The 24,353-nt window shown below is 53.9% G+C and overlaps 1 protein-coding gene across 1 annotated transcript in view; it reads left to right on the plus strand.

Annotated features, from left to right (window-relative positions):
• The window catches only part of Flt4 (fms related receptor tyrosine kinase 4), a 43,490-nt gene that overhangs the window by 13,137 nt on the left and 6,000 nt on the right, over window positions 1-24,353 (plus strand). Inside the window, exons 2-27 of the mRNA XM_042688989.1 lie at window positions 1,518-1,614; window positions 2,031-2,275; window positions 2,472-2,584; window positions 2,696-2,858; window positions 3,046-3,185; window positions 3,508-3,676; window positions 3,962-4,079; window positions 7,856-8,010; window positions 8,091-8,253; window positions 10,590-10,716; window positions 12,065-12,173; window positions 13,140-13,502; window positions 14,023-14,169; window positions 14,259-14,390; window positions 14,561-14,667; window positions 14,929-15,064; window positions 15,622-15,726; window positions 16,000-16,113; window positions 16,267-16,355; window positions 16,507-16,657; window positions 16,845-16,939; window positions 18,152-18,274; window positions 19,997-20,108; window positions 21,343-21,442; window positions 22,373-22,478; window positions 23,163-23,311. Coding sequence (XP_042544923.1) covers window positions 1,518-1,614; window positions 2,031-2,275; window positions 2,472-2,584; window positions 2,696-2,858; window positions 3,046-3,185; window positions 3,508-3,676; window positions 3,962-4,079; window positions 7,856-8,010; window positions 8,091-8,253; window positions 10,590-10,716; window positions 12,065-12,173; window positions 13,140-13,502; window positions 14,023-14,169; window positions 14,259-14,390; window positions 14,561-14,667; window positions 14,929-15,064; window positions 15,622-15,726; window positions 16,000-16,113; window positions 16,267-16,355; window positions 16,507-16,657; window positions 16,845-16,939; window positions 18,152-18,274; window positions 19,997-20,108; window positions 21,343-21,442; window positions 22,373-22,478; window positions 23,163-23,311 — 3,628 coding nt within the window. The remainder of the gene's footprint in view (window positions 1-1,517; window positions 1,615-2,030; window positions 2,276-2,471; window positions 2,585-2,695; window positions 2,859-3,045; window positions 3,186-3,507; window positions 3,677-3,961; window positions 4,080-7,855; window positions 8,011-8,090; window positions 8,254-10,589; window positions 10,717-12,064; window positions 12,174-13,139; window positions 13,503-14,022; window positions 14,170-14,258; window positions 14,391-14,560; window positions 14,668-14,928; window positions 15,065-15,621; window positions 15,727-15,999; window positions 16,114-16,266; window positions 16,356-16,506; window positions 16,658-16,844; window positions 16,940-18,151; window positions 18,275-19,996; window positions 20,109-21,342; window positions 21,443-22,372; window positions 22,479-23,162; window positions 23,312-24,353) is intronic.

Consider the following 24,353-nt stretch of genomic DNA (forward strand, 5'->3'; position numbering starts at 1 on the left):
TCTTAGGAACAGCAGCTCGCCCAGCTGGAGGGCTTGTTTCGTCCTCCGTGTTTGGTAAGGCCTTTCCAGAAGCTCTAGGAGGGTTTGACCTGGAGGGATGAAAGAAATTGTGATCAGAAGTGAGCAGCCAGTGGGCACTGACTGGTGACGTTTTTCTTGGTGTACAGTGAGCTGTCCCGGTACCCTTTGGTCAGATTACTTGGGATCAGCTATGGAGTCCCCTTAGCTTCAGGGCAGGACTTTAGGAGGTGACAGGGGCGGGCTGGGAGCCACTGGACTGGAAGGGCTGCTCTGAACCCCGTAGGAATGGAAGGGGCTGGAGGCAAAGAAGAGTGAACTGTGCTCCGCCCAGGAGGACAGGGACTTGGGGGGGGGGGGCGGTGGGAGGGAAGGGAAGGGCCTCCAGCCACACAGTCCTCCCTTCCTGTTCTCTCAGGACAGTCCTGGCAGGATGCATCTGCCAGAGTTCCAGGCCTGGACCTCCCCCAGGGTCTGCTCTCACCACCCCCCCAACACACACACACACACACACACACACACACACACACACACAGGGATCCTATCCCCCCCATGGGCATGGGCATGCACCAAAGAACATGTCAGTGATAAGCAAATATGCACACTCGCACACAACCCAGATTCACACACCCAGGCCCACAGAAGCCAACAGACCTGAGCATGCAGAAGACCTCTACCTGTCAACGCGCACATGCAAACACGCACCCAGGAAGCAGGAAACAGGGTGTTGAGCAGAGTGATGTGAACGGCAGGGTTGGATCCTATAGGACAGAGGGGCCTGTTCCCGCCTCCCCCACCCCCCATCCCATACACCCCATTGATCTCCAGTCATCAAGGGCTTGAGGGCTGGTGTTCAGCCAGGTAAAAGCAGGTTTATTTGTGTATCTGGAAAGGATGGGCGTGGGGGGGGGGAGGGGAGGGGTTGGGGGAAAGATGTAGGCAGAGAAGAGTTCAGAGGAGGCTGGGGCAGTCAGATAGGGTCTGTATGGAGGGTGGGGTTGAGGAGCAGCTGGTAGAGCTGAGGAACAGCTCTGAGGTGGGTTCCATGGTGAGATTACACGCGGAGAGCAGGCTGAGGCCTGGGTATGTCTGGGAGAGCCTGAGATTCGCAGGAGCCCTCTCATAAGCAGTGGGTATAGGTCTGGAATTCAGGAGAGAGGAGATTTCAGGCAGAGGTGTTAGGAAGGGGAATCTCATGGTTTAAGCCTCTCCTAGTGTGGGACAGAGCTTAAAGCCTTCTTCGTTGGCAGCTTGAGGGTTAGAGGTCAGGGTTCATTGCTTGCAAACGGGGCCAGGCTGAGTCTGAGGACTGGGGTGAGGCTCCTGCTGGCCAGGCAGGGAGCTTACTGGTTGTATTGGGACTGCACACAGGGAAAGAGAGGCTATACCACCTGTGGCCTCTGCCCTGGAAAGGGATTCCCCAGAAGATCTAACAGCGCCGGCTCAGTTTTCATGCGCACTCAATCCAGTGCCACGTTAACCCCTGTCTCCCACTCCAGGCCTGGTGAGTGGCTACTCCATGACCCCCCCGACCCTGAACGTCACAGAGGACCAGTACATCATCGACACGAGTGACAGCCTCTCCATCTCCTGCAGGTACTGGGCAGCGCTTCATGTAGTGGCCGAGAACCCAAAACATAGCTCTTTCCCCAGGGTAGGGAGACCTCCAGGCCCAGTGGGGCTTCCGGACTGTAGATCCCTGGAAGCCTTGTGGATACAAGCACCCTGCACTCGCTCACCCTCACCTGTACTCATAAAACCCTGGACCACCCTGCATCTATCTCCCCCCAGCCCTCACTGGCCTCCAGCCCACACATTCAGGAATGATGTCAGGCCCAGGCTTCTCTGCAGGCCAATCAGAGCCTTGGGAGCCAGACAGAGACCCCTAGGGAGCTCCAGGAGTCCCCTTCCTGGCCGGTCTCTGGTGTCCCAATCTTGGGGCGAGATGGCGATGCTTTTGACCCTTGAAGAAGTCTCCTCAGGGCCTCCTGACCTCTCCCATGCTTTGCCAGTGGGCAGCACCCCCTGGAGTGGGCCTGGCCAGGAGCTCAGGAGGCACCAGCCACTGGGGAGAAGGACAGCGAGGACACAGGGGTCGTACGGGACTGTGAGGGCACAGATGCCAGGCCCTACTGCAAAGTGCTACTGCTGACCGAGGCCCACGCCAACAACACAGGCAGCTACCGCTGCTACTACAAATACATCAAGGCCCGGATCGAGGGCACCACAGCTGCCAGCACCTACGTGTTTGTGAGAGGTGAGGCAGGCCGGGGCAGCGGCCGTGGATGGGATGGTTGGTGGCCAAGCCTCACCCGGATGGGACTTCACTTGGTTCGAAGCAGCTCAAACAGCACTGCCCAGTCCTGTGGGGCTGCCCCTGCTGCCCCTTGGACAACCCTGACCAGCGATTCTCTGAACCCCTGCCCTCCCAACTCGTTATCCCTTCTCCTCAGACTTCGAGCAACCGTTCATCAGCAAACCTGACACACTCCTGGTCAACAGGAAAGACTCCATGTGGGTGCCCTGCCTGGTGTCCATCCCCGGCCTCAACGTCACACTGCGCTCGGTACGATCCCCAACCCCATCCTGAGATCAGACACCGCCCCCCTCCCTCCCCTGGAAAGCTGGCCAAGAGAGAGGAGGCAGCCAGGCACTGACTGTCGCTCTGTCTGTCCAGCAAAACTCGGTGCTGCGGCCCGATGGGCAGGAGGTGGTGTGGGATGACCGCCGGGGCATGCAGGTGCCCACGCCGCTGCTGCGCGATGCCCTGTACCTGCAGTGTGAGACCTCCTGGGGCGGCCAGGATTTCCTTTCCAACCCCTTCCTGGTGCACATCACAGGTAGGAAAAGTGGCCACTCCCGCTGCTCACCTGCTCGTGCCTCTCTCAGGGCTCCCATGAGACAGTATACAGCCAGCGTCACAGCCAGGGCTGGGGGCATGCTAAGCTCTGCGCCCCTGCCAGCGATGGGTGGTCCTGTGCGTTGTCAGCGTGAAGGGTTGGGAGTTCACTGTGCGTGTGTCACCAGGCAATGAACTCTATGACATCCAGCTGTTCCCTAAGAAGTCACTGGAGCTGCTGGTTGGGGAGAAGCTGGTCCTGAACTGCACCGTGTGGGCTGAGTTCAACTCGGGCGTCACTTTCGACTGGGATTACCCAGGGAAGCAGGTGAGTTTGGCAGCCCTGCCAGGCCCTGTCCTCCTTCCTGTCCGTGGCTGTGGCATCTCCCCTTCCCCCTCAGCACCGTTCCCAGGAGTTTGTTATATCCCATGCCCATCTATGGCCCAGGACCCAAGAACATAACAACCCTAGGAACCCTGATTGATGTGGAAGTTTTCCACTCCAAGGAAAACTCTGGCGCTAGGCCTCCTGAGCCACCACTGGCTGGGCAAGGCGTGTGTGTGCCTTGGGGTGGAGGAGGAGGTTGAGGAGAGGGTGGTCCTGCCCAGAGCATCCCTGCTGATCCTGGGCTTCCCTCGGGTGTGGGCAGGAAGAGCGGGGTAAGTGGGTACCTGAGCGGCGCTCCCAGCAGACTCACACAGAACTCTCCAGCATCCTGACCATCCACAACGTCAGCCAGCACGACCTGGGGCCCTACGTGTGCGAGGCCAACAATGGCATCCAGCGATTCCGAGAGAGCACAGAGGTCATCGTGCATGGTACAGCCTGCGGGGGGCACGGAGGGAGGGGGGGCAGGTGTCAGGAACAGCCTGCAGTGCACCATGGCCTAGGGTGAGCAAGGGTCTTGGTGCAAGTGTGGATGACAGGCCTATAGAGACCCCTGTGGAGTGGGGGCTGTCCAGCTAGAGAGAAGGAAAAGCTGTGAGCACAAGCCCTGCCCAGCTTGTATTAGCCTTAGCCTCCAAGAAACTGGGGCTGCAGGGGAGCAAAATTAGGAATCCCTGGTCAGCCCTAGGTTTACCTTGCTGCCTCCTGTCTGGCAGAAAAGCCCTTCATCAGCGTGGAGTGGCTCAAAGGACCTGTGGTGGAGGCCACAGCAGGTGATGAACTGGTGAAATTGCCTGTGAAGTTGTCGGCGTACCCCCCACCGGAATTCCAATGGTAACAGCCCCCCCCCATACACCCCCCGCCTCCTAGGTTTCTCTCTTGGCTCCTTTGCCAGGTCCAGCCCAAGAACTATCCCAGGAGAAAAGAAGGGCAGTGTCTCTGAGTCTCTGAAGAGATCTCTTGAAGGGCCTGCTCGCAACTTGATATTCCAGCTAGAAGGAAAAGTTATCCCACCAGGCTGCTAAACCATGAACAATTTAAATACCAGCCTTTCTGGTATGTGTGGTGTGGTAGGCCCAGCATCAGCTTTATCTAAATACTTCTGCATTCCCTTAGCATCCCCGAGGCCCTGCCAGCTGGACACCCTCTCCACGCACACCCCCTGCATGCTGAGAAAAGTCAGAGCCTGCCCTGCAGCAGGGCAGTTTTGGGTTTCTTAGGGTGCCTCCTTCCAACTAGGAGGGGGGCCTCCTCCAGGATACTCCAAGCCAGAAGTCTGGAAATGCCATAAAGGTCTGGCAGATTATTATAGAGCTCAGCAAGGGAGCTCTTGGGAGGCCTGGAATCAAGCTGAGAGGGTGAGATTTCCCCTGCCAGGTGTATCCAGGGCCCTGGGAAGACAAGACAGCCCCCCAGTGGAGGCTCCAGCCTTGCCCTGTGCTCCCTGAGAGCTTTTCAGAGTGCTCCCGAAGAGGAGAAGGCCATTCCTGCCTGAGGGTGTGTGTGTGTGTGTGTGTGTGTGTGTGTGTGTGTGTGTGTGTGTGTGTGTGTGTGTGTGTGTGTGTGTGTGTGTGTGTGTGTGTGTGTGTGTGTGTGTGTGTGTGTGTGTGTGTGTGTGTGTGTTGGCTGTGGGGCTTGAACTCTGGGCCTGGGTGCTGTCCCTCAGCTCTACCTCTCAAGGCTAGTGCTCTACCACTTGAGCTACAGCGCCACTTCCAGTTTTCTGGTGGTTTATTGGAGATAAGAGTCTCATGGACTTTCCTACCTAGGCTGGCTTTGAACCGCAATCCTCAGATTTCAACCTCCTGAGTAGTTAGGATCACAGGCACCCAGCTCTGGCTGAGTCTTAAGCCTTCTATGAGGGGTTTCTGCATTGTCCATCTAGTCAGAGAACCTTTGTTCCTTTCTAGGATGGGGCTCCTCCTATCCAGCAGAACAGCTTTTTCTGGTATTAGGCAAGTCAGAGCTCCAGGAATCCTCAGCCAGAATTCCCTTGCACTGGCCTCGGCTAGAAGCAGACAAACACGTCCTGTCAAGGCCTGAGATGCCCTAGCCCTAGGCCTGATAGCCTTGGGCCCACCCTTTGAGGTCACAGGTTTGTGGGCATAGTACCACCTGGCATAGCAGGACAGAGTTCTGAGGGCACTGCTGCAGCTGAGCGCATTGTTCAAAGTAGTGCAGCTTCTAGAGCTACCAAGGTCCTGTCCCGTCCCCCAGGGTCAGCAGGACCGGGTCTGGTGTGTGTGTGTGTGTGGGGGGGGTGCAGCTGGCTGTCACTGCTGTATCTGTCTGGGGTCCTACCTGGTTCTCAGGCAGCTTGTGACATCTCAGTACAGCTTTTCCCTAGAAAAATCTCCACTGCCCCTGACTTTACTCGCGTGACTAACATCTGCCTCCCAGATACGCTTAGCCTAAGCCAGGCACCAATGGCTCCCTTCTGTAATCCTGGCTATTCAGGAGGCTAAGACCTGAGGATCATGGTTTGAAGCCAGCCAGGGGCAGGAAAGTCCATAAGACTCTTATCTTCAATTAACCACCAGGAAACCCAAAATGGCACGGTGGCTCAAAATGGTAGAGCACTAGCTACAAGCAAAAGTGCTTAGGGACAATGCCCAGGCCCTGAGTTCAAACCCCACAACTGTCAAAAAAAAAAATGCTTAGCCTACCCCAGGGGACTAGTCATCATCCCATATACAACTGTCCACTGTTGAAGAAAATGATTCTGAATCAGTGGATGGTGAGAGGTTTGGTGGACAGACAGACAAACAGAGACAGACAGACAGACAGATGAGTCGATCCTCAGCTCCTGGAATGCCCACAATGCCCATTTTCAGATGGGGCCACTGAGGCACAGCCTTGCCGTGCTGTGATGCCAGACAAAGTCATGCTCCTCTCTGAGTTCCGGATGCTTTCACAGTTGGTCCCAGCATCTACCTCCCCCCCTCCTCCCCTATATCTCTGTGGCTTATCATACTTGGTATCCAGAGGGCAGGATTATCTACAGAAGTGAGGACTCAATCTACAGAGTCAGATCTGCAAGAATTCCAGAAATTCCTGATCCTAGGGGGCAGCTTTATGGCTTATCAGCATAGCTTTTCCATGAAAACCTTCCTACCACACCTGGCCTTTCTCTTTCCATTGGGAAGAGAAGTCATCCCGTGAAATGCCAGGCACAACTAATCTCTACGGAGCGATCGCACATATCTGATACATTCCTGTGTACAGGCAGTCAAGGGAGTGTGGACAGAACCCCTGTTCTCATGGAGATCCTGAGCTCAGTAGCAGGAGAGAGCTAACACACAGACATGGCTAAGGATTCAAATATATGTGAGGCTAGGACTAGACTTGATCCCCAGTATGCTGAACAGAACAGGCAGGAAGGACTGGCATCAGGCTTCTCCCATGAGCTGAATACCCCAACCCCAATTAAGGCAGGAAGGAGCCATGCAAATCACCAACTACAGGAAAGAATGACCAAGCAAAGGCTGTAGTAAGCACAAAGATCCTGGGGAGGCTACCTGTCTGGAAAGTTCACTAAAGGACAGAACCAGAAATCAGAGAGCCAGGCAATTGCTACCTCGTGGGCTGCACTTCCTGTCTATATATTGGCTGGAGCTGCCATTCGCCCAGGCCTAGCCCATGAAGACAGGCCCCTTGGCCTTCTCTTCCTGCCGAAATGTGGGTTGGCCATATCTGTGTATGTTCTGCATCCTCAGATCTAGCCAAGCAGAGATTAAAAGCATTCGAAAAAAATCAGTATGGCCTATACCTGTAATTGTAGCTATTCAGGAGGCTGAGGTCTGAGGATCGTGGTCTTAAGTCAGCCAGGGCAGGAAAGTCTGTAAGATTCATATATCCAGTAAACCACCAGAAAACGGGAAGTGGTGCTGCGGTTCACAGTGGTAGAGTGCTAGCCTTGAGCAAAAGGGCTCAAGGACAGAGCCCAGGCCCTGAGTTCAAATCCCACAACAGAAAGAAAGGAAGGAAGAAAGAAAGAAAGAAAGAAAGAAAGGAAGGAAGGAAAAGAAAAATCAGTGTCTGTACCAAACATGAGTAGACTTTTGTGCCCTGTCTTGCCCTCATTCCTTATACTCCTGTAATAACTATGTACCCAGCACTAACACTGTATCAGGCAGGAGAAGAACTTTAGAGGCTGGGAATATGACTTAGTGGTAGAGTGCTTGCCTAGCATGCATGAAGCCCTGGGTTCGATTCCTTAGTACCACATACACAGAACAAGCTGGAAGTGGCACTGTAGCTCAAGTGGAAGCGTGCTAGCCTTGGGCAAAAGAAGTTCAGGGACAGTGCCCAGGCCCTGAGTTCAAGCCCCAGGTCTGGCCAAAAAGAAGGAGAAAGAAGAAGAAGGAGGAGGAGGAGGAGGAGAAGGAAGAGGAGGAAGAGGAGGAGGAGGAGGAGAAGTCTTCTAGAGATTGAGATATTCACAGAGGTGGACGTAGGTTATATGCAAATAGAGCACTAAATACACTATTATAGAATGGACTTGAGCCCCTAAGGGAAAACTTAGAACTGATTTGAATTCGAGAGGGCAGGAGTACCAGCTTGGGGCTGGGTGAGGTCCATTCAGCCCCCGAATTCCCTTCCTGGGCCAGGTACAAGGACAAAAAGGCAGTGGCCGGGCGCCACAGTCCACATGCCTTAGTGTTCAAGGAGGTGACGGAGGCCAACGCGGGCGTCTACACCCTGGCTCTGTGGAACTCTGCAGCGGGCCTACAGCGCAACATCAGCCTGGAGCTGGTTGTGAATGGTAATGTGGGAGAGAGGACAGGCAGGCCAGTGGGTCCCTGTGGTAAGCAGGGACCACTGAGCAGCCGTCTGTGCTTCCAGTGCCCCCCCACATCCACGAGAAGGAGGCCTCCTCCCCCAGCATCTACTCCCGCCACAGCCGCCAGACCCTCACCTGCACAGCCTATGGGGTACCCCCACCTCTGGGCATCCAGTGGCATTGGAGGCCTTGGACACCCTGCAAGACCTTTGCCCAGCGCAGCCTGTGAGTGTGAAGCCAACCGCAATCTCCTCTATTTTATAACCTCAGCTGGGAGTAAACTCCGGCCTTTCTTGCCATCCAGAACTGTCTCTACCCTGCCAGGAACCCTTCTCTTAAATACAAACCCTATCTTTACTTTTCTTGCCTGTGTTTGGAGATCTTATGCATCCAGTCCTCACCTAGGCCAGCGTCATGAAGCCTTTCCTCTATGTTTTCTTCCAGTAGCTTCCCATGTCCATCTTTTCATCCATGTTGAGTCGCTTGTTTTGTGAATGATCGAATCGCATTCTTCTGCATATGGATATCTAGTTTTCTTGCCACTACAGATTGAAGTGACTGTTCTTTCCCTGGTGTGTGTGCTTGATCACATTGTCAAAAACCAGCTGGCTATCAATGTTCTGAATTATTTCTGGGCTCTCTGTTCTGTTCCACTCAATGTCCATTTCTATGTTAATACAGTGTTGTGTTGACCACCACAGCTTTGAAAGTTAGCTTTGAAGTCAGGTAATAGGCAGCCTTTACGTTTGTTCTCTTGGCTCAAGATTGCTTTGATCATTTGGGGGTCTTTTGTAGTTCCTGATGAATTTTAAGATTTTTTTTTTTCCTGTTTCTGTGAAGAATGTCACTCGCATTTTGATAGGAATTACATGGACTCTGTAGACTTCTTTGGGTCGTAAGGATATTTTTAGCGATATTAATCTAGCCATAAGCAATTCCTGGCCTCACCTTGCCTGAGCAAAGCCCAGCTACTCCCTTAGTCCTATGACAGCAGGCCAGACTGGGCACAAGGGATGGAGCTTGCCCTTACCTGTCTCCCAGAAGAATGAAGTCCTTTAGAGATGTAATTGCGTCCCAGGGAAAACTAAAAGAGGTGACTCTGGAAACCAGGGCTGGCCCCTCCCCTTGAGTGGGCAAACCTGGGACAGAATCATAAAGCTTTCACATAGCAGGCACACTCACACACCTTAGCTCATCTTAGTGCCCATCACATTAGGAAATAGAGTCAAAGAAAGGAGGCAACTTGCATAAGGTCACGGCTGTCAGCAACTGAGTCAGCCCAAGTGCTGACCGACCCAAATTCCTCTTCTCTACGCTCAATGTCAACAGTACAGGTAGCAGAGACCACTCAGACATGGAGGGGATAAGAGAGCTGCCAAGGTGAGCAGCAGGCTCCAAGGTTCTAGGGGTCAGTGAAGGGCATTGAGCAGGAGTGACCAGTCCCAAGGGGTGGGGGACAGAGCCCAGGAATTCTCCCACAGAATGTGGCTCTGTCCACTAGTGGGAGAAGCCCAGGAATGGCCTGTAAGTCCAACCCAGCCTGAAATATCCAAGACATAGAAGGGAATCTTCTAGACCACATATCATGCAACTTATACTGGTAAAACTGGGCTTTTAGGCCCAAAGTCCAGGAGTCCCAGATTAGATCTCTGACTTCTTTCTCCCGCCCCCCCCCCACCATGCCAAATAACAAGTCCTGGTGAAGGGCAGAGAGAGGAGAACTATTAATGTGGCAGCCATGGGAAGACAGCACTTGAGTACATCTTCAGCCATTTTCAGGGGTACCGACATTGGCTTCAGGTTAAATAGGGAGAATTGGGGCAGGAAGGTGAGGAAGGTTTGGAGAGTTAAAAATAGTCCCAAGGCTGTGTAGGCCCGGTTGACCATTAGCTCAGTCTTTGCCCTAAGAGGAGTTCTGGAGAATCTATTAACTGAAGCAGAATAGACACAAGATGATCTGAATTTGGGGCTGTTTTCTTTAAGATGGTTGAGAGGTCGTTTGCTTACATCTCAAGATGTTCATCTGTGAATCGGGCATTTCTTGGAGCCCAGGGAGATCATAAAGTTGATTGCAACAGAGAGTAGCTCAGCTCAAAAGACACAGTCACAAAGTTGGGGAACTTTGAGTGAACTCACAGGACCCAGCAAGAGCATCTACAGTTGTCTCTTACACTGTGGCACCTTCCAGCTCGCTTCCTTCTGATGACCCGCCATTATTCTCTGTACCAACTGGAAGATCCTTAGGGAGACCTGCTACTCTCTCTAGGAACAGGCAAGAGCCTCTTTTGCACCCATCCCCATCCCAAAAGGAGACAAAGGTGCTGCTGTAGACAGGCTTGGGAGGGAGGGGGAAAAGAGGGGGGGGAGGGAGAGAGAATATCAGAGGCAGATTAAAGTAGGCTTTCTGGAATAGGGTGTAAACATGTACCTCTGGGAACCGGGTGGGCAGAATTCAAGGTGGACTTTATAAAAAAGGGTACAACCAAAGTGGAACAGAGTAGTCCAAGTGTGTAGGATGCCCATATCTCTGATCTGTTCATGAACTTTTTGGTCTACGGCAGCCGGCGGCGACAGCAACGAGATCGCATGCCACAGTGCCGGGACTGGAGGCAGGTGACCATGCAGGACGCTGTGAATCCCATTGAGAGCCTGGACACCTGGACAGAGTTTGTGGAGGGCAAGAATAAGGTATGTGGCAGCCAGGGGAAAAGAAGAAGGGAGGTAAAGAGGGCTCTCTTCTGCCTTCTCTGTTTCTACGAAGCCTGCAGAGGTAGGAAATCGCAGAGGCGGGGAATGTAGCTTAGTGGTAGAGTGCTTGCCTAGCATTCAAGAAGCCCTGGGTTCGATTCCTCAGTACCACGTACACAGAAAAAGGCAGACGTGGCGCTGTGGCTCAAGGGGTAGAGTGCTAGCCTTGAGCAAAAGCAGCTCAGGAACAGTGCCCAGGCCCTGAATTCCAGCCCCAGGACTGGCAAAACAACACACGCGCGCATGCGCGCACACACACACACACACACACACACACACACACACACACACACACACACACACACACACACACACACACACACACACACACACACACACACACACACACACACACACACGTGTGGTCTTTTTGCTGTGTCTGGACCTCAGCTTCCCTGCTTACATATTGGGGGGTAGGGGGAGGAGCCAGCTCTTTGGCCGGGGCTGGGGGGGCTGACTGAATCTCCACTGAAGGCTGCTGAGTTGCTGGACCAAGCCTGGGGGCAATGTTGAGAAGAAGCCAGGAGGGGGAGGGGGACTGAACAAAGGCACCCACTTCCTACAGTCACTTCCTGTTTTCCTACACACCTCCAGAGCCTCTTCCTGTTCCAGGCCTGGCCAGGAAGTGCCCGGCTTGGGGTGGGGGTGGGAGGGTCTTAGGAGGGTAGGCAGGGCCTATGGCCCTCTCTCCTCCTCTAGTTCTCAAGTTCCTTACTCCCTGAGGGCAGAATTTTTCTGGAAACCTAGGATACCCTTCCTCCCCCTTGAGATTACCCTGGACATCGGGAGAGGTGCTATGTGCTCTGGGGTTAATTAAGGTGGGGCACATCACAAAGATTGACATAGTGGCCAATTGTTGACATTAAACCACAGTTAGGGACCCTAGTTAGGGAGTGAGTGTCCCCTGGAAATGACTACAGTCTGAATTTTATCCCTGGCTTAAAAGTTTCCAAACTGGCTCCAAACCAACCCCTCAATATGGCCCCAGTCTCTCAATCTCTCTCTCTCTCTCTATCTCTCTCTCTCTATCTCTCTCTCTCTCTCTCTCTCTCTCTCTCTCTCCATCTCTCTATCTCTCTCTGAGGGCCTTGTCTCCTCCTCCTCTTTCATATTCCTGATGCTGTCTCTCTGAGTTTTGGTTATCCCCACCTTCAAAGCCTGCCTCCCCATCCCCTCACCCGCCCGCCCGCCATTGCTATTGGGCACATTGGTCTCCTTGCAGAAGGAGAGGGTCCAACTCAGGGAAAATCAAGTTGAAAATGGATTCTTATATCTGTGCTCTGCCTAGACGGTGAGCAAGCTGGTGATCCAAGATGCCAACGTGTCTGCCATGTACAAATGTGTGGTCTTCAACAAGGTGGGCCAGGATGAGCGGCTCATTTACTTCTATGTGACCAGTGAGTAACAAGCCTGTCCCTCGGGCGGACCCCTTCCCCTGGGCAGGACTGGGTACATTGTCAAGAGCTGAGTTTGGGAGGATTGAGTTTCTGGTGATCACAGACACCCAAGAGGGGGATATCCAGGGTCCAAGGGATACACATTGAGAGATAATCACTATATGGGCACTCGGTGCTGGTATGCTGAGGTGGAATGGCACCTTCTCTCCTTCAGTCCTGAAGGTCTCTTCCTCAGGGGTACGTTTCTGTTTCTTAGAGCTCCATCTACCTCTCTCAACCTCCCATCCCTTCTCAGCCCTGGAGTCTTGTGGTTTATGTGTGTATTTTCTCCCCAGAGGGAAGAGCCAAAGTTTTCTCTGATTTTCAACCTCTGGCAAAAAGCTCAGAGGCCCAGGAGAGTAGGCATTCACTGGGTGTAGGGGTTTAGATGAGGGTACCTCCAGAGAAAATATTTGGGGCAATGATTAACCTAAAAGCACTGACAAGACACAAATGACTATCAAGAATGTGGCAGTGGTTTTAAAAAAAGCTAATGAAGAAAGCATTTTAGAAAGAAGAGAGTGGTAGGGAATGGTCAGTAGCAAGAGGACCAGGGTTCCACGGAGTCTGGGGACAAGAGAACCTGTTGATCCGGGCTCCTGAGAGAGAAACAGACAACAGCCCAGTAGGGGCTTATCCGGGAGAAGCAGAGAGAAATGGAGAGGCAGAGAGAAATCCTGTGAGGTGAGGCTGACTACAGACGGCTCACGTGGGTCAGTGATGGAGGAAAGAAGAAGAAAGGGGCCTGAGTGGTTGAAAACCTGGGTGTTCGTAATGCACACCCATGAGAAAGAACAGGATGCATATACCCTCGATGGAGATCTGCTGCATTGGAAGGCCCAGGGGAAGGTGGGAGCAGGCAGTGGGACAGGTGGACAGGTGAGCACACATCTGGAGAGTGTCACAGGGGTTTTTCTCCCCACACAGCCATACCAGATGGCTTCAGTATCGAATCAGAACCCTCTGAGGAGCCCTTAGAGGGTCAGTCTGTGCGCCTCAGCTGCCGGGCAGACAACTACACGTACCAGCATCTGCGCTGGTACCGCCTCAACCTGTCCACGCTGCACGACGCCCACGGGAACCCGCTCCTGCTCGACTGTAAGAACGTGCACCTGTTCGCCACGCCTCTGGATGCCAGCCTGGAAGAGGCAACGCCCGGGACGCGCCATGCCACACTCAGCCTCAACATCCCCCGGGTGGCGCCTGAACACGAAGGCGATTATGTGTGTGAGGTTCAAGACCGGCGTAGTCAGGACAAACACTGTCACAAGAAGTACCTGTCAGTGCAGGGTGAGGCTGGCTGGGCGGGGAGGAGGAGGAGGAGGAGGATGGGGGGAGGGCCAAGATTCTCATCTAGCCTCTACTGCTTCCCCCTTTGCATCCACACTCCCCCCCACCCCAACCCCACTGCAGATGTGCTCAGCCCCCCTTTGCATGTTTAGTACAAGGGTACCCATCTTCCCCCTTCACCCCAGTTTCCAGCCTTAAGAGTACCCCACTCCCAGATGCCTTCTGCTTAGATCATTCTTTTGTGTTTTGTTCTGTTTGTTTGTTTTGGTCAGTTGTGGGGCTTAAACTCTGGGCCTGGGCGCTGTCCCTTAGCTCTTCAGCTCAAGGCTAGCGCTCTACCACTTGAGCCACACTACCACTTCCAGTTTTCTGGTGGTTCATTGGAGATAAGAGTCTTACACACTTTCCTTGCCCGGGGTGGCTTTGAACCACAATCCTCAGATCTCAGCCTCCTGAGTAGCTAGGATTACAAGCGTGAGCCACCAGTGCCCGGCTAGATCATTCTTTATCTCTGCCCCAGCCCTGGAAGCTCCTCGGCTCACACAGAACCTGACAGACCTCCTGGTGAATGTAAGCGATTCCTTGGAGATGAGATGCGCAGTGGCCGGGTCACACGTGCCCAGCATTGTGTGGTACAAAGATGAAAGGCTGCTGGAAGAAGAATCTGGTAAGGAAGAAGTTGCCCCTGAGGCAGGCCAGGCCCAGGTACCTAGACCCCATCTAAGCTGGAATGTTTAATCCACCACCCCCTGGCAGGAATCGACCTAGCTGACTCCAACCAGAAGTTGAGTATCCAGCGGGTGCGTGAGGAGGACGCCGGCCACTATCTCTGCAGCGTGTGCAACGCCAAAGGCTGCGTCAACTCCTCTGCCAGCGTGGCTGTGGAAGGTCTGACCCCTCACCATCCCCACCCCAGGCAATCCTGGACCTACCTCCCACCCGGAACCAGCTCCTTCTCCAGGGCAGCTCACTACAGGTCGTGCCCGTTAGAAGGCACGATTTCCCGCAGGCCCCGTCTTCCTTCTCCCTCATATAACATCCGCTTTCTGCCCACTCAGGCTCCGAGGATAAAGGCAGCATGGAGATCATTATTCTCATCGGCACCGGAGTCATCGCTGTCTTCTTCTGGGTCCTTCTCCTCCTCATCTTCTGTAACATGAGGAGGGTGAGGTGCCTCCCCTGACGTTCCCGGGGTTCTTCGTGGGGTCCCTCTTAAGCATCCCTACATCCTCCGCAGACCTCCATGCACACCCTATCTGTCCTGGGAAAGTTCCATGTCCTCCATGCTGGATTCCAACAAGGAAGTCTCTGAGTCCCTCCTTTCCTTGATTGACATCTCTGAAGCCAGGGCTTGTGTATGGTGGGTGATGTTTTTTAACTCCAGCCACAATAAGATGCCTAAATTAATAACCTGTTCCCCACCTAGCCGGCCCATGCGGACATCAAGACCGGCTACCTGTCCATCATCATGGACCCTGGGGAGGTGCCTCTGGAGGAGCAGTGTGAATATCTGTCCTATGATGCCAGCCAGTGGGAGTTCCCCCGGGAGCGGCTGCACCTTGGTGAGACCCCACCCCCAACACATCACCACTACCCATCATGCACTGCCTGGCAGAGACAGCTTCAGCCGAGCCGCCGCTGGGTCTGACAGACTGGAATGCCAGAAAGGCCTCTCTTCTCAGAACTTGTGCCAACAAGGCCCTCCTGGACTCCACCTGCTCTGACCTGTGCCATCTGGGCCTGAATGGACCACCACCACCCCCCACACCTCCCCCAAGAATCACCGCCAGGGCTTCTAGTTCCCAGGCCCCTGCCCCCACCCCAAGGTCATTTCCTGCTGCTGTGAGCAGGGTGGACCGATCACACCTGCCTAGAGAGGATGCTGAGGCCTTCCTGTCTGTCTGTCCTCTCCCTCTCTCCCGCTCCTGCTGCCTTTGTGCTTCCTGTTTGGCAAAAGAGGTTCCCCACCCCCCTTACACACACACACACACACACACACACACACCCCATGTTCCCTCCTGCACTTGACCTTTCCTTCCTAGCCCTTGGGACATGTCACCCCTGCTAGCCCACCCTTCTCCACCCTCCCCAACCCCCTCCAGCTCACCTGTCTCCACAGGGAGAGTTCTAGGCCATGGGGCCTTCGGGAAGGTGGTGGAAGCCTCGGCTTTCGGCATCAGCAAAGGCAGCAGCTGTGACACAGTGGCTGTGAAGATGCTGAAAGGTGTGTCAGGGAAGTCAGCCAGGAGAAGGGGCTGCCGTGCGGGGTGAGACTCATGGCACGGGAAGGGAAACTGAGGCTCAGAGTTAGACTCCTACCCAGAGTGGGAAAGTGGCGAGTATCAGAGGCTGACTTCAGCCTGAGCCTGGTGTCTCAGGGAAGTCAAGAGGATGAGCTGGAGACCCTGCACTAGTGTCTGGAAATCCAGGTTGCCAGGGACTGGAGGAAGGAGACTGGTGGGTCTGCCATCATGCTAAGCCCCCTGGTCTCCTCCAGAGGGCGCCACAGCCAGTGAACACCGTGCCCTGATGTCTGAACTCAAGATCCTAATCCACATTGGCAACCACCTCAACGTGGTCAACCTCTTGGGGGCGTGCACCAAGCCCAGCGGTACGAAACTGGGGTCTCCTGGGCATAGATCCAGGCGGGAAGGGGCCAATTCTTGCGGTGGCTAGGCCTGGGATGGGCTGGAGTCTGGTGGGACCGTGGAAGGAGAGGCTTGGTGGCAGGCAGGCAGGGTCAGCTCACGGTCCTGCGTCCTAGGCCCACTCATGGTCATAGTGGAGTTCTGCAAGTACGGCAATCTCTCCAACTTCTTGCGTGCCAAGAGGGACACCTTCAGTCCTTATGCAGTAAGTGGGGGTACCCCAGCCAGCTGCAGGGAGTTTTGCAGGGGGCAGGGAGGCTGGTGGGCATGCAGGTGGGCTGGGCCTGGGAATGGGAGACCCCCCAATGGGGAGGGAAAGAGGCAGGACGTTTCCAGATCACTTTGTGCGTCCGCAGGAGAAGTCTCCTGAGCAACGAAGGCGCTTCCACGCCATGGTGGAGGGAGCCAAGACTGATGGGAGGAGAGCCGGAAGCAGCGACAGAGCGCTCTTCGCCCGCCTCCTGATGGGCAAGGGAGGGGCAGGGCGGGTTCCTCCTGTCCAAGAAGGTGAGACTCTGGCTTCTCCCTTGCTTAATGCCTGATTGGCACAATCATCCTTGGCGCTGAAGTAGCCTGGGATCACGGAGCCTGGGACCCTCCAGCCCCTTGTGGTGGGTGCGCCCTCCTGAGCTGATGTGGAGATGGGAGAAATGGAGGAGACTTCTCCTGAGCCCAGCCTCTCTCCTCTGTGTAGTGGAGGACCTGTGGCTGAGCCCCCTCACCATGGAAGACCTTGTCTGCTACAGCTTCCAGGTGGCCCGAGGAATGGAGTTTCTGGCCTCTCGCAAGGTAGATTCTTTTTTTTTTTTTTTTAATTGAAAAGGTGATGAGCTGGGGGTGGGGGGGAGAGGGTTTACAGTTATATAGTAAGGCAATAAATACATTTGGTTTTAATCATTGTTACCCCATCTGTCTTTATTTCCCACTTATCCCTCCCTACCCTCTCCCCGAGTCGTAATGTTCATACTCTACTTATTGTCAAGTGAGTATCAATGTTGCTGTGGCTCACCCATTGTTCTGCTGTTTCTAGGATTCCCTTTTCCTTCCACATAGTGCATTGTCTATTATGCAAAACATGAGGTACTCAAAACTAAGAGAAGTGAGGAAAGAAAAAAAATAGAGAAAAAAGAATGAACTATATACAGGATCTAATGAGAACCTCTTGTTTCTATAAGTTGTAGTTCATGTTAATATGCTTTTATATATATATATAGTCCTTTTCACTAAGCATTTGGGTTATTGAGATCCCCTGTTAAGAGTATCATATACGTATTCTGGTTCTTACAAATGAGGGAGATCATGCCACTTGCTTTTCTTTGGGTCTGGCTTACTTCACTTAATACACTTTTTTCCAATCTCACTTCTGGGAATTTACCCAACTGACCACAAACAAGGCCACACCAAAGCCACCAGTACAACAATGTTCATCGCAGCATTATTTACCATAGCCAAGATATGAAACCAACCCAAATGTCCCTCAGTAGATGAATGGATCAAGAAAATGTGATATATATATATATATATATATATATATATATATATATATATATATATATATAGGGGAATTCTATGCTTTCATCAGAAAGAGTAACATTGTTCCATTCATAAGGAAATGGAAAACTTGGGGAAAAAATTATATTAAGTGAAGTTGCAAGGTAGATTCTTAACACCTGTCAGGCCCTCTGCAGGTGAGAGGTAGAAACCTGCTGGCATGTCATAAGTGGGTGGAGTCCCTTCCTCACCCCCTGGGATCAGTAGGAACAGGTCTCTAGGTCACCTGGCTAGTCCATGACAGAGCTGCAGGTGGAATGAATCCAGCCCACTCTCTGACTTTCTCTGCTATCCTGTTTCACACTGTCTCTCCTTGTGATGCACAGAAATCTTCCCCCCCAAAAGAACTCAGACAAAGACATCCTCTGGGCGTCTCCCCAGCTTGAGCTCCAGGCCGGAGGATCTGAGCTCATCCATCTCACTCACTGACCTCCCCTCATCCCTACCCAGTGCATCCACAGAGACCTGGCCGCTCGGAACATCTTACTGTCAGAGAGCGATATAGTGAAGATCTGTGACTTTGGCCTCGCCCGCGATATCTACAAAGACCCTGACTATGTCCGCAAGGGCAGCGTGAGTGCAAGCCACCAGGAGAAGGGGAGAGGCGGGAGGGTGAGACCGCAGGCCTGTGTGTCCCGCAGCAGATGTGGTGTTGGCTGAAGGTGACAGCGATTCCTTGGTCAGCCAGCCGTCTATCCAGTTGCTATGGGGGACTGACTCACTGCCCCTGGGAGCCCAGCAAAGTCCAAAGGACTGAGCCTAAGAGGAGCATAGTAACCCTGCGAGCTAAGGCAACTTGGTTGTGTTTAGAGACAAGAGATGGGAACAAGGGACTACGGGTCCTCCCATTGGAAGTTGTATTCTGCGCGGTACCTCGGTGCATTTGGTGAACACTGAGGGCTGGGCTACAGAGTATTGCCTGTCTGGAGATGGACAGGCTGGTCCATCTGTGTTTGAGGGAAGTGTCAGTCTTATCACAGGGCTCAGAGGCAGGAGGCTGAACAGGGATCCACAGCTGATGAGGGGAGTTCGGGCTGAGAACAGGACAGAGAAGGTTCCTTAGGGGAATGAGTAAGATGAGTCCAGGAGACGGGGTGGTGGCGATCCTGCCCAGCATGTCCACTCTGTGCGACGTGCCCGTGTTTCTAACTCACGGGGATGTAGGGGCAGGTGGGGGTGGGGATCAGATGTACATTTCTAGAAGCTTCTCTCTGAGAGCTGTGGGAAGAGCAGATGGAGGGTTCTGGGCTGGAAGCAGAGATCAGTCCAGAAGGACAATGGTACTTAAGGCTACCAGGTAGAGACAGGTGATTGGGAGGATGCATGGAAAGGCCCCAGGGGGAAGGGTCAGGAGTAGCTCCTGCTTCTAACATGGGTATCGGTGAGCACACGGAGAATGTTTGTTGAGGAAGATGGTGAAAGCATTTAGGGACACATCACCTTGGGAGATGGGGCCAGTGACCCAGAGCTGCAGGAGCTAGCTGTGGTGCTTCAAGGGTAATCATCACGCTAAAGAGACTGAGTCAGGAGGGACTGCCAGTTTGAGACCAGCTTGGGCTGTACCAAAAAAAAAAAAAAGGAAAGAAAGGCAGACAAAAGAAAGACAGATGGAAGGAAGGAACGAACAAAGGAACGAAGGAATGAAGGAAAGAGTGAGCCTGTTTATATTTGCTACTCAGGAGGCTGAGATCAAAGTTTGAAGCCAACTCAGGGCAGAAAAGTTCTTGAGACTCTTATCCCAATTAACCACCAAAAAGCCAGAAGTGGAGCTGTGGCTCAAGTGGTAGAATCTTGCATTGAGTCAAGAAGTTCAGGGACAGTGCCCAGGCCCTGAGTTCAAGCTCCAGGACTGGCACAAGGAAGGAAGGAAGGAAGGAAGGAAGGAAGGAAGGAAGGAAGGAAGAAGGGAGGGAGGAAGGAAGAAGGGAGGGAGGGAGGGACAGAGGGAGGGACGGAGGGAGGGATGGAGGGAGTGATAGGAGGGGAGGGAGGAGAAAGAAAGAGAGAGAAAGAAAGAAAGAAAGAAAAAGAGAAGAAAGAAGAGAGAAAGAAAGAAGAAACAAAGAGGAGGAGGGAGGGAGGGAGGAGAAAGGAGGGACATCCTCCTTCCTCTAAGAAACCTCAGGGAACAGGGAACTGGAGAGACACAGAGCAGCGGCAGGAAAGACACCTTCAGCCACACACAGAAGGAAGCTGTGTGTTTCTGTAATGTGTGTTGGGGTGGGGGGATCCCAGTGTCTCCCTCATCCCCCTCCTGGTCCCTCATGGAACACAATTCCCTCTGCCCTCCCCTAGGCTCGGCTGCCCCTGAAGTGGATGGCCCCGGAGAGCATCTTTGATAAAGTGTACACCACACAGAGCGACGTGTGGTCCTTCGGGGTATTGCTCTGGGAGATTTTCTCCCTGGGTAAGTGGAGGATGAGGTATCCTATTCTTATGACAGGGTGGGAGGGTGTCCTGCTGCGGAAACCTCCAGGGGTGCCTGTGGGGCAGCCAGAGACAGTGAGGCTTGTATTGACTTCTGGTGAGGCTGGCCCAGCTTCCCACAGGCCTTTGCCTCCGATCGGGGCCACCCTGGCACCTCCAGGACTCTGTGCCTGAGCAAAACCTTCCTCCTCCTGGCAGCCTCTAGCTCATTGTGGGTCCCATTGGGAGCTCAGGGCTCTCTCAACAAATGCACCTAATTAATGCAAACCATGTATGGGAACAGGAAGGCCCCATAAGAGGCGGAAGGAAGCAATGAAAAGAAAAATGAGATAGCACCAGGTCGCCATCATGACACACACTGTTACTGCAAGTAAAAGGGCAGACGAGATTAGGGATGCTTGGAGGATGAAGGGGAGGTGTATAAATCAGAGGGGTTGGGAAGGATTGGGGCTACACAAAGAGGGGTGTAGGGTAGGTGTAGATCAGTGGTGATGGAGCATGTACTTAGCATAAGCCAGGCCATCCCAGTGCCATAGATGGATGGACAGATGGACGGATGGATGGATGGATGGATGGATGGATGGATGGATGGATGGATGGATGGATGGATGGATGAACAAATGGATGAGCAGATGGATGGATGAATGAATGGACATGTAGATGATTGAGTAGACGGGTGGATGAATGATGGATGGATGGACATATAGATAAATGGACAGAATGGATGGATGGATGGACAGATGGATGGGTAGACAGCTGAATGGATGGAGAAATGGACTGGGTTAGAGACAGTGGTCTCAGAGGGCAGCAATCCAGAGTGAGGACCATGCCTAAGGCCCATGTTGCTGGAGGAGGGAAGGGTGTAGGCAGGGCAGGGTATCAGGAGACGCAGCTAGAGGTAGGAGAGGCTTTGTTGAAAGTAGCTTCACAGACACCACAGGCTGAAGCTTCCACTAACAGCCCTCGCTGATACATGTTGGGTAAGGGGATGCTCAGGGCACCCATAGCAAACAAGTAGCCTTGTCCTCTTTTAACCCATTGGAGAACTGGAGCTCGAGGAAAGGCCCGACCCACCCAGCCTGCCCTCTCCCCACCCCTGCCCTAGGCCTCTTTCTCCTTGAGGGGAAGAGAAATACAGGAGGGAACAGGACAAGGGGAAACAGAGGCTGAGCCTGGGCACTCACCCCCCCCACCCCTGCTTTTTTTTCTGTCAGGGGCCTCCCCATATCCTGGGGTGCAGATCAATGAGGAATTCTGCCAGCGACTGAAAGAAGGTACCCGGATGAGGGCTCCGGAGCTGGCCACTCCCGCCATGTGAGTGTCTTGGCTGGCAGGCATGTGTGGGCACCGGGGAGGGGAGAGGGGGAAGGGGTGGGGCTTCGGGACAGGAGGCAGGCAGGTAGAAAGAGGGGCACACAGGTGTAGAAGAGGCAAGCACAGGTAGAGGGGTAGGGACTTAGCCACTGTGGGGTGGGGGAGTTACGGAGACAGAGCAGGCATGGATGGGAGCCTGGTCTGCCATAGACAGAGCGTCTCGCTCCATTACTGACTGCCATTAACAACTCCTCTCCACTCCAGAGAGTCCCACAGGCCTGACCCCTGTCCCGGGGGGGGGGGACACACAGATAGTCACGTGACCAGAAGCGTGATGAGTACAAAGAGGGGTAACCTGGGTGCTCTAAGGACACTTGACAGCATCTGGGGGGGGTCACCAGAGGGGAGACTGAGGTAGGACTTGGAAAAGGAGTGAAGACAGCTGGAGATGGGTTTCCCCGGAGAGGCAGCAGCAAATGCTGAGACTCAGCGTGAGGTGGGCTGAGCAGCGGGGTACGAGGCATGGGCTTTGCTCCTATGACGAAGTACTTGACACTGGGTACTTTGTAAGGAAAAGAGGTTTTAGTTAGCTCATAGCTGTGGAAGTTCAAGAGCAAGACAGCAGCCATGAGCCAGTTCTGTGAGGGCCTTCTGGCTGCAACACAGTATGGCAGACACAGTACGACAAGAAGGCAAGGGGCTGGAGAGGGGACAGGCTCTTTGCGTGAGGGCCTGGTCTTTGGAAGACTAAATGACCTTTGTGAGACCTGACTCCCACTGCACAAAACCCCAGCATTAACCCATTCATGATGACATCTAGCACATGATCCTTCCGGAGGGGTACCCTTGAGTCACAGGCAAACCATCGGGAGAGGCGGGAGGGTCGGGGTGCACCCAGACTACAGATCAAAAGCCACGTTCACCCTGCAGACGCCGTATCATGCTGAGCTGTTGGTCTGGAGACCCCAAAGCAAGGCCTGCTTTCTCAGAGTTGGTGGAGATCCTAGGGGACCTGCTTCAGAGTGGGGGCCTGCAGGTGAGCATCACCTCCACCCTGACCCCTTCACCCCCGGGTCTTGGCCCTGGCTGTCCCTCCAAGCCCTTCTAAATCCTGCCCATGTCTCAGCCACCAGGCAAAGGTCATGTATCTTCTAAGGCAGCCCTGTCTCCCTGGCTTTCTTGTGCCTAAAGCCAGGTGCTAATGACACCTGCCTGTAGTCCTAGTTACTCAGAAAGCTGAGACCTGGAAGATTGGAGGCTGAAGCCAGCTCAGACAATAAAGTCTGGGAGACTCCATCTCCAATTAGACAGCCAAAAGCTGTGCTGAGAGCATGCCCCAGCTGTGAGCAAGCAAGCTGAGCAACACAAAGCCCTGGGTTCAAACCCAAGTCCACCACCACTATTTAAATTTTAACAGCAACAGGCACCAGTGGCTCACGCCTATAATCCTAGCTACCCAGGAGGCTGAGATCTGAGGATCAAAGCCAGCCCAGGCAGGAAAGGCCATGGGACTCGTCTCCAATGAACCACCAGAAAACTGGAAGTGACGCTGTGGTTCAAGTGGTAGAGCGCTCGCCTTGAGCTGAAGAGCTGAGGGGCAGTGCCCAGGCCCGGAGTTCAGGCCCCATGACCGACAACAACAAAAAAGAATCCACACCAGTCCTAAGTGCAGGAAGACAGGCCGATCTCTCACCCTGGTCTTTTCCCCTCTCCCTGCCAGGAGGAGGAGCAAGACTGCATGGCCCGCTGTGGCTCCCAAAGCTCGGAGGAGGGCGGCTTCCTGCAGACGTCCACCACAGCCCTGCATGTGGCTGAGGCCGAGGCAGAGGACAGCCCTCCCAGCATGCATCGCCACAGCTTGGCCGCCAGGTCAGCCGCGCCCCCTGGGGGGGTCTGGGAAAGAGAGCTGGTGGAGGAAGCGGTTTGAAAAGCAGTATAGTTCATCTTCTTGAGTCATCAAGGAAGAGTGGTGTTGCAGTGACGCGAGAGGACCCTGGATGACGTCACTGGGGTTGGGGGGATGCCCTGGTGACCCAGGGAACCTGGCGGCTCTCCGTCTGAGGTTTAACCCTCTGTGCCTCCTCTCTGCCTGCTGGGATCCTTGTCCATTCCCCATGGCTGTAACAAAATGCCTGAGGGTGGGTACTGTATAGAGGAAACAAAACTTACCTTTCAGCTAGAGAGAATGGAGAGTGTAACCTCTAGGGAAGGACTTGGGCTAGCTTAATACCAACCCACTGTCTCGAGCTAACAGAGCTCTCAAGAGAACTACATTAATCCTTCCTGAGGGTAGTACCCCAGGACCTAATTACCTTGCCCTGAGCTCCTCCCCTTCAAGGTTCCACCCCCTCAACACCGCCACCCCCAGGAGCAATCTAGCAGCACGAGCCCATAAGGGGGTACCCTGAAGCCATGTCCCTCTTTCACTCAGCGTAGGCCCATTTTTCTGGCCGGAGGACCAAGTTGAAGGGGCGGGGTTCACCCCCAGAGACCCTGGGAGCCGGGGGGGATGGACACCCCTAGGCCCATATTCAGAAGTGAGACGTCTTTTGAGTTCCCAGAGGGTTGGGCTGGAGGTCTCTTTGTTCTTGGCAGTTTAGACCCCAGAAGGCGGCTTTGTTCACATTCCCACCTGTGCCACTGAGAGAGCCTTGGGCAGAGCTTTCTGGGCCGGGCCTGGGGCGGCAGCAGGCCGATCGGCCGCTCAGCTGCTCCTCTGTGCCACGTCCCACCGCCCCTCAGCCCTCCCCTTCACTTTGGAGCCTTCCTGGTGCTCCCGGTGGTTTTTCTGGCCCCTGCATCAGAAAGGAAACACAGTCCTGGAGGAGTGAGGACAGGGACGCGCCCCGGGTCACAGGGCTGGCGTGGTGGGATGTGCATGTGAAGCAGGACGCTGGGAGAGGGCTAGGCC

Source organism: Dipodomys spectabilis, unplaced genomic scaffold (genome assembly GCF_019054845.1).
Source record: "Dipodomys spectabilis isolate Male_0828 unplaced genomic scaffold, ASM1905484v1 ptg000119l, whole genome shotgun sequence".
NCBI lineage: Eukaryota > Metazoa > Chordata > Mammalia > Rodentia > Heteromyidae > Dipodomys > Dipodomys spectabilis.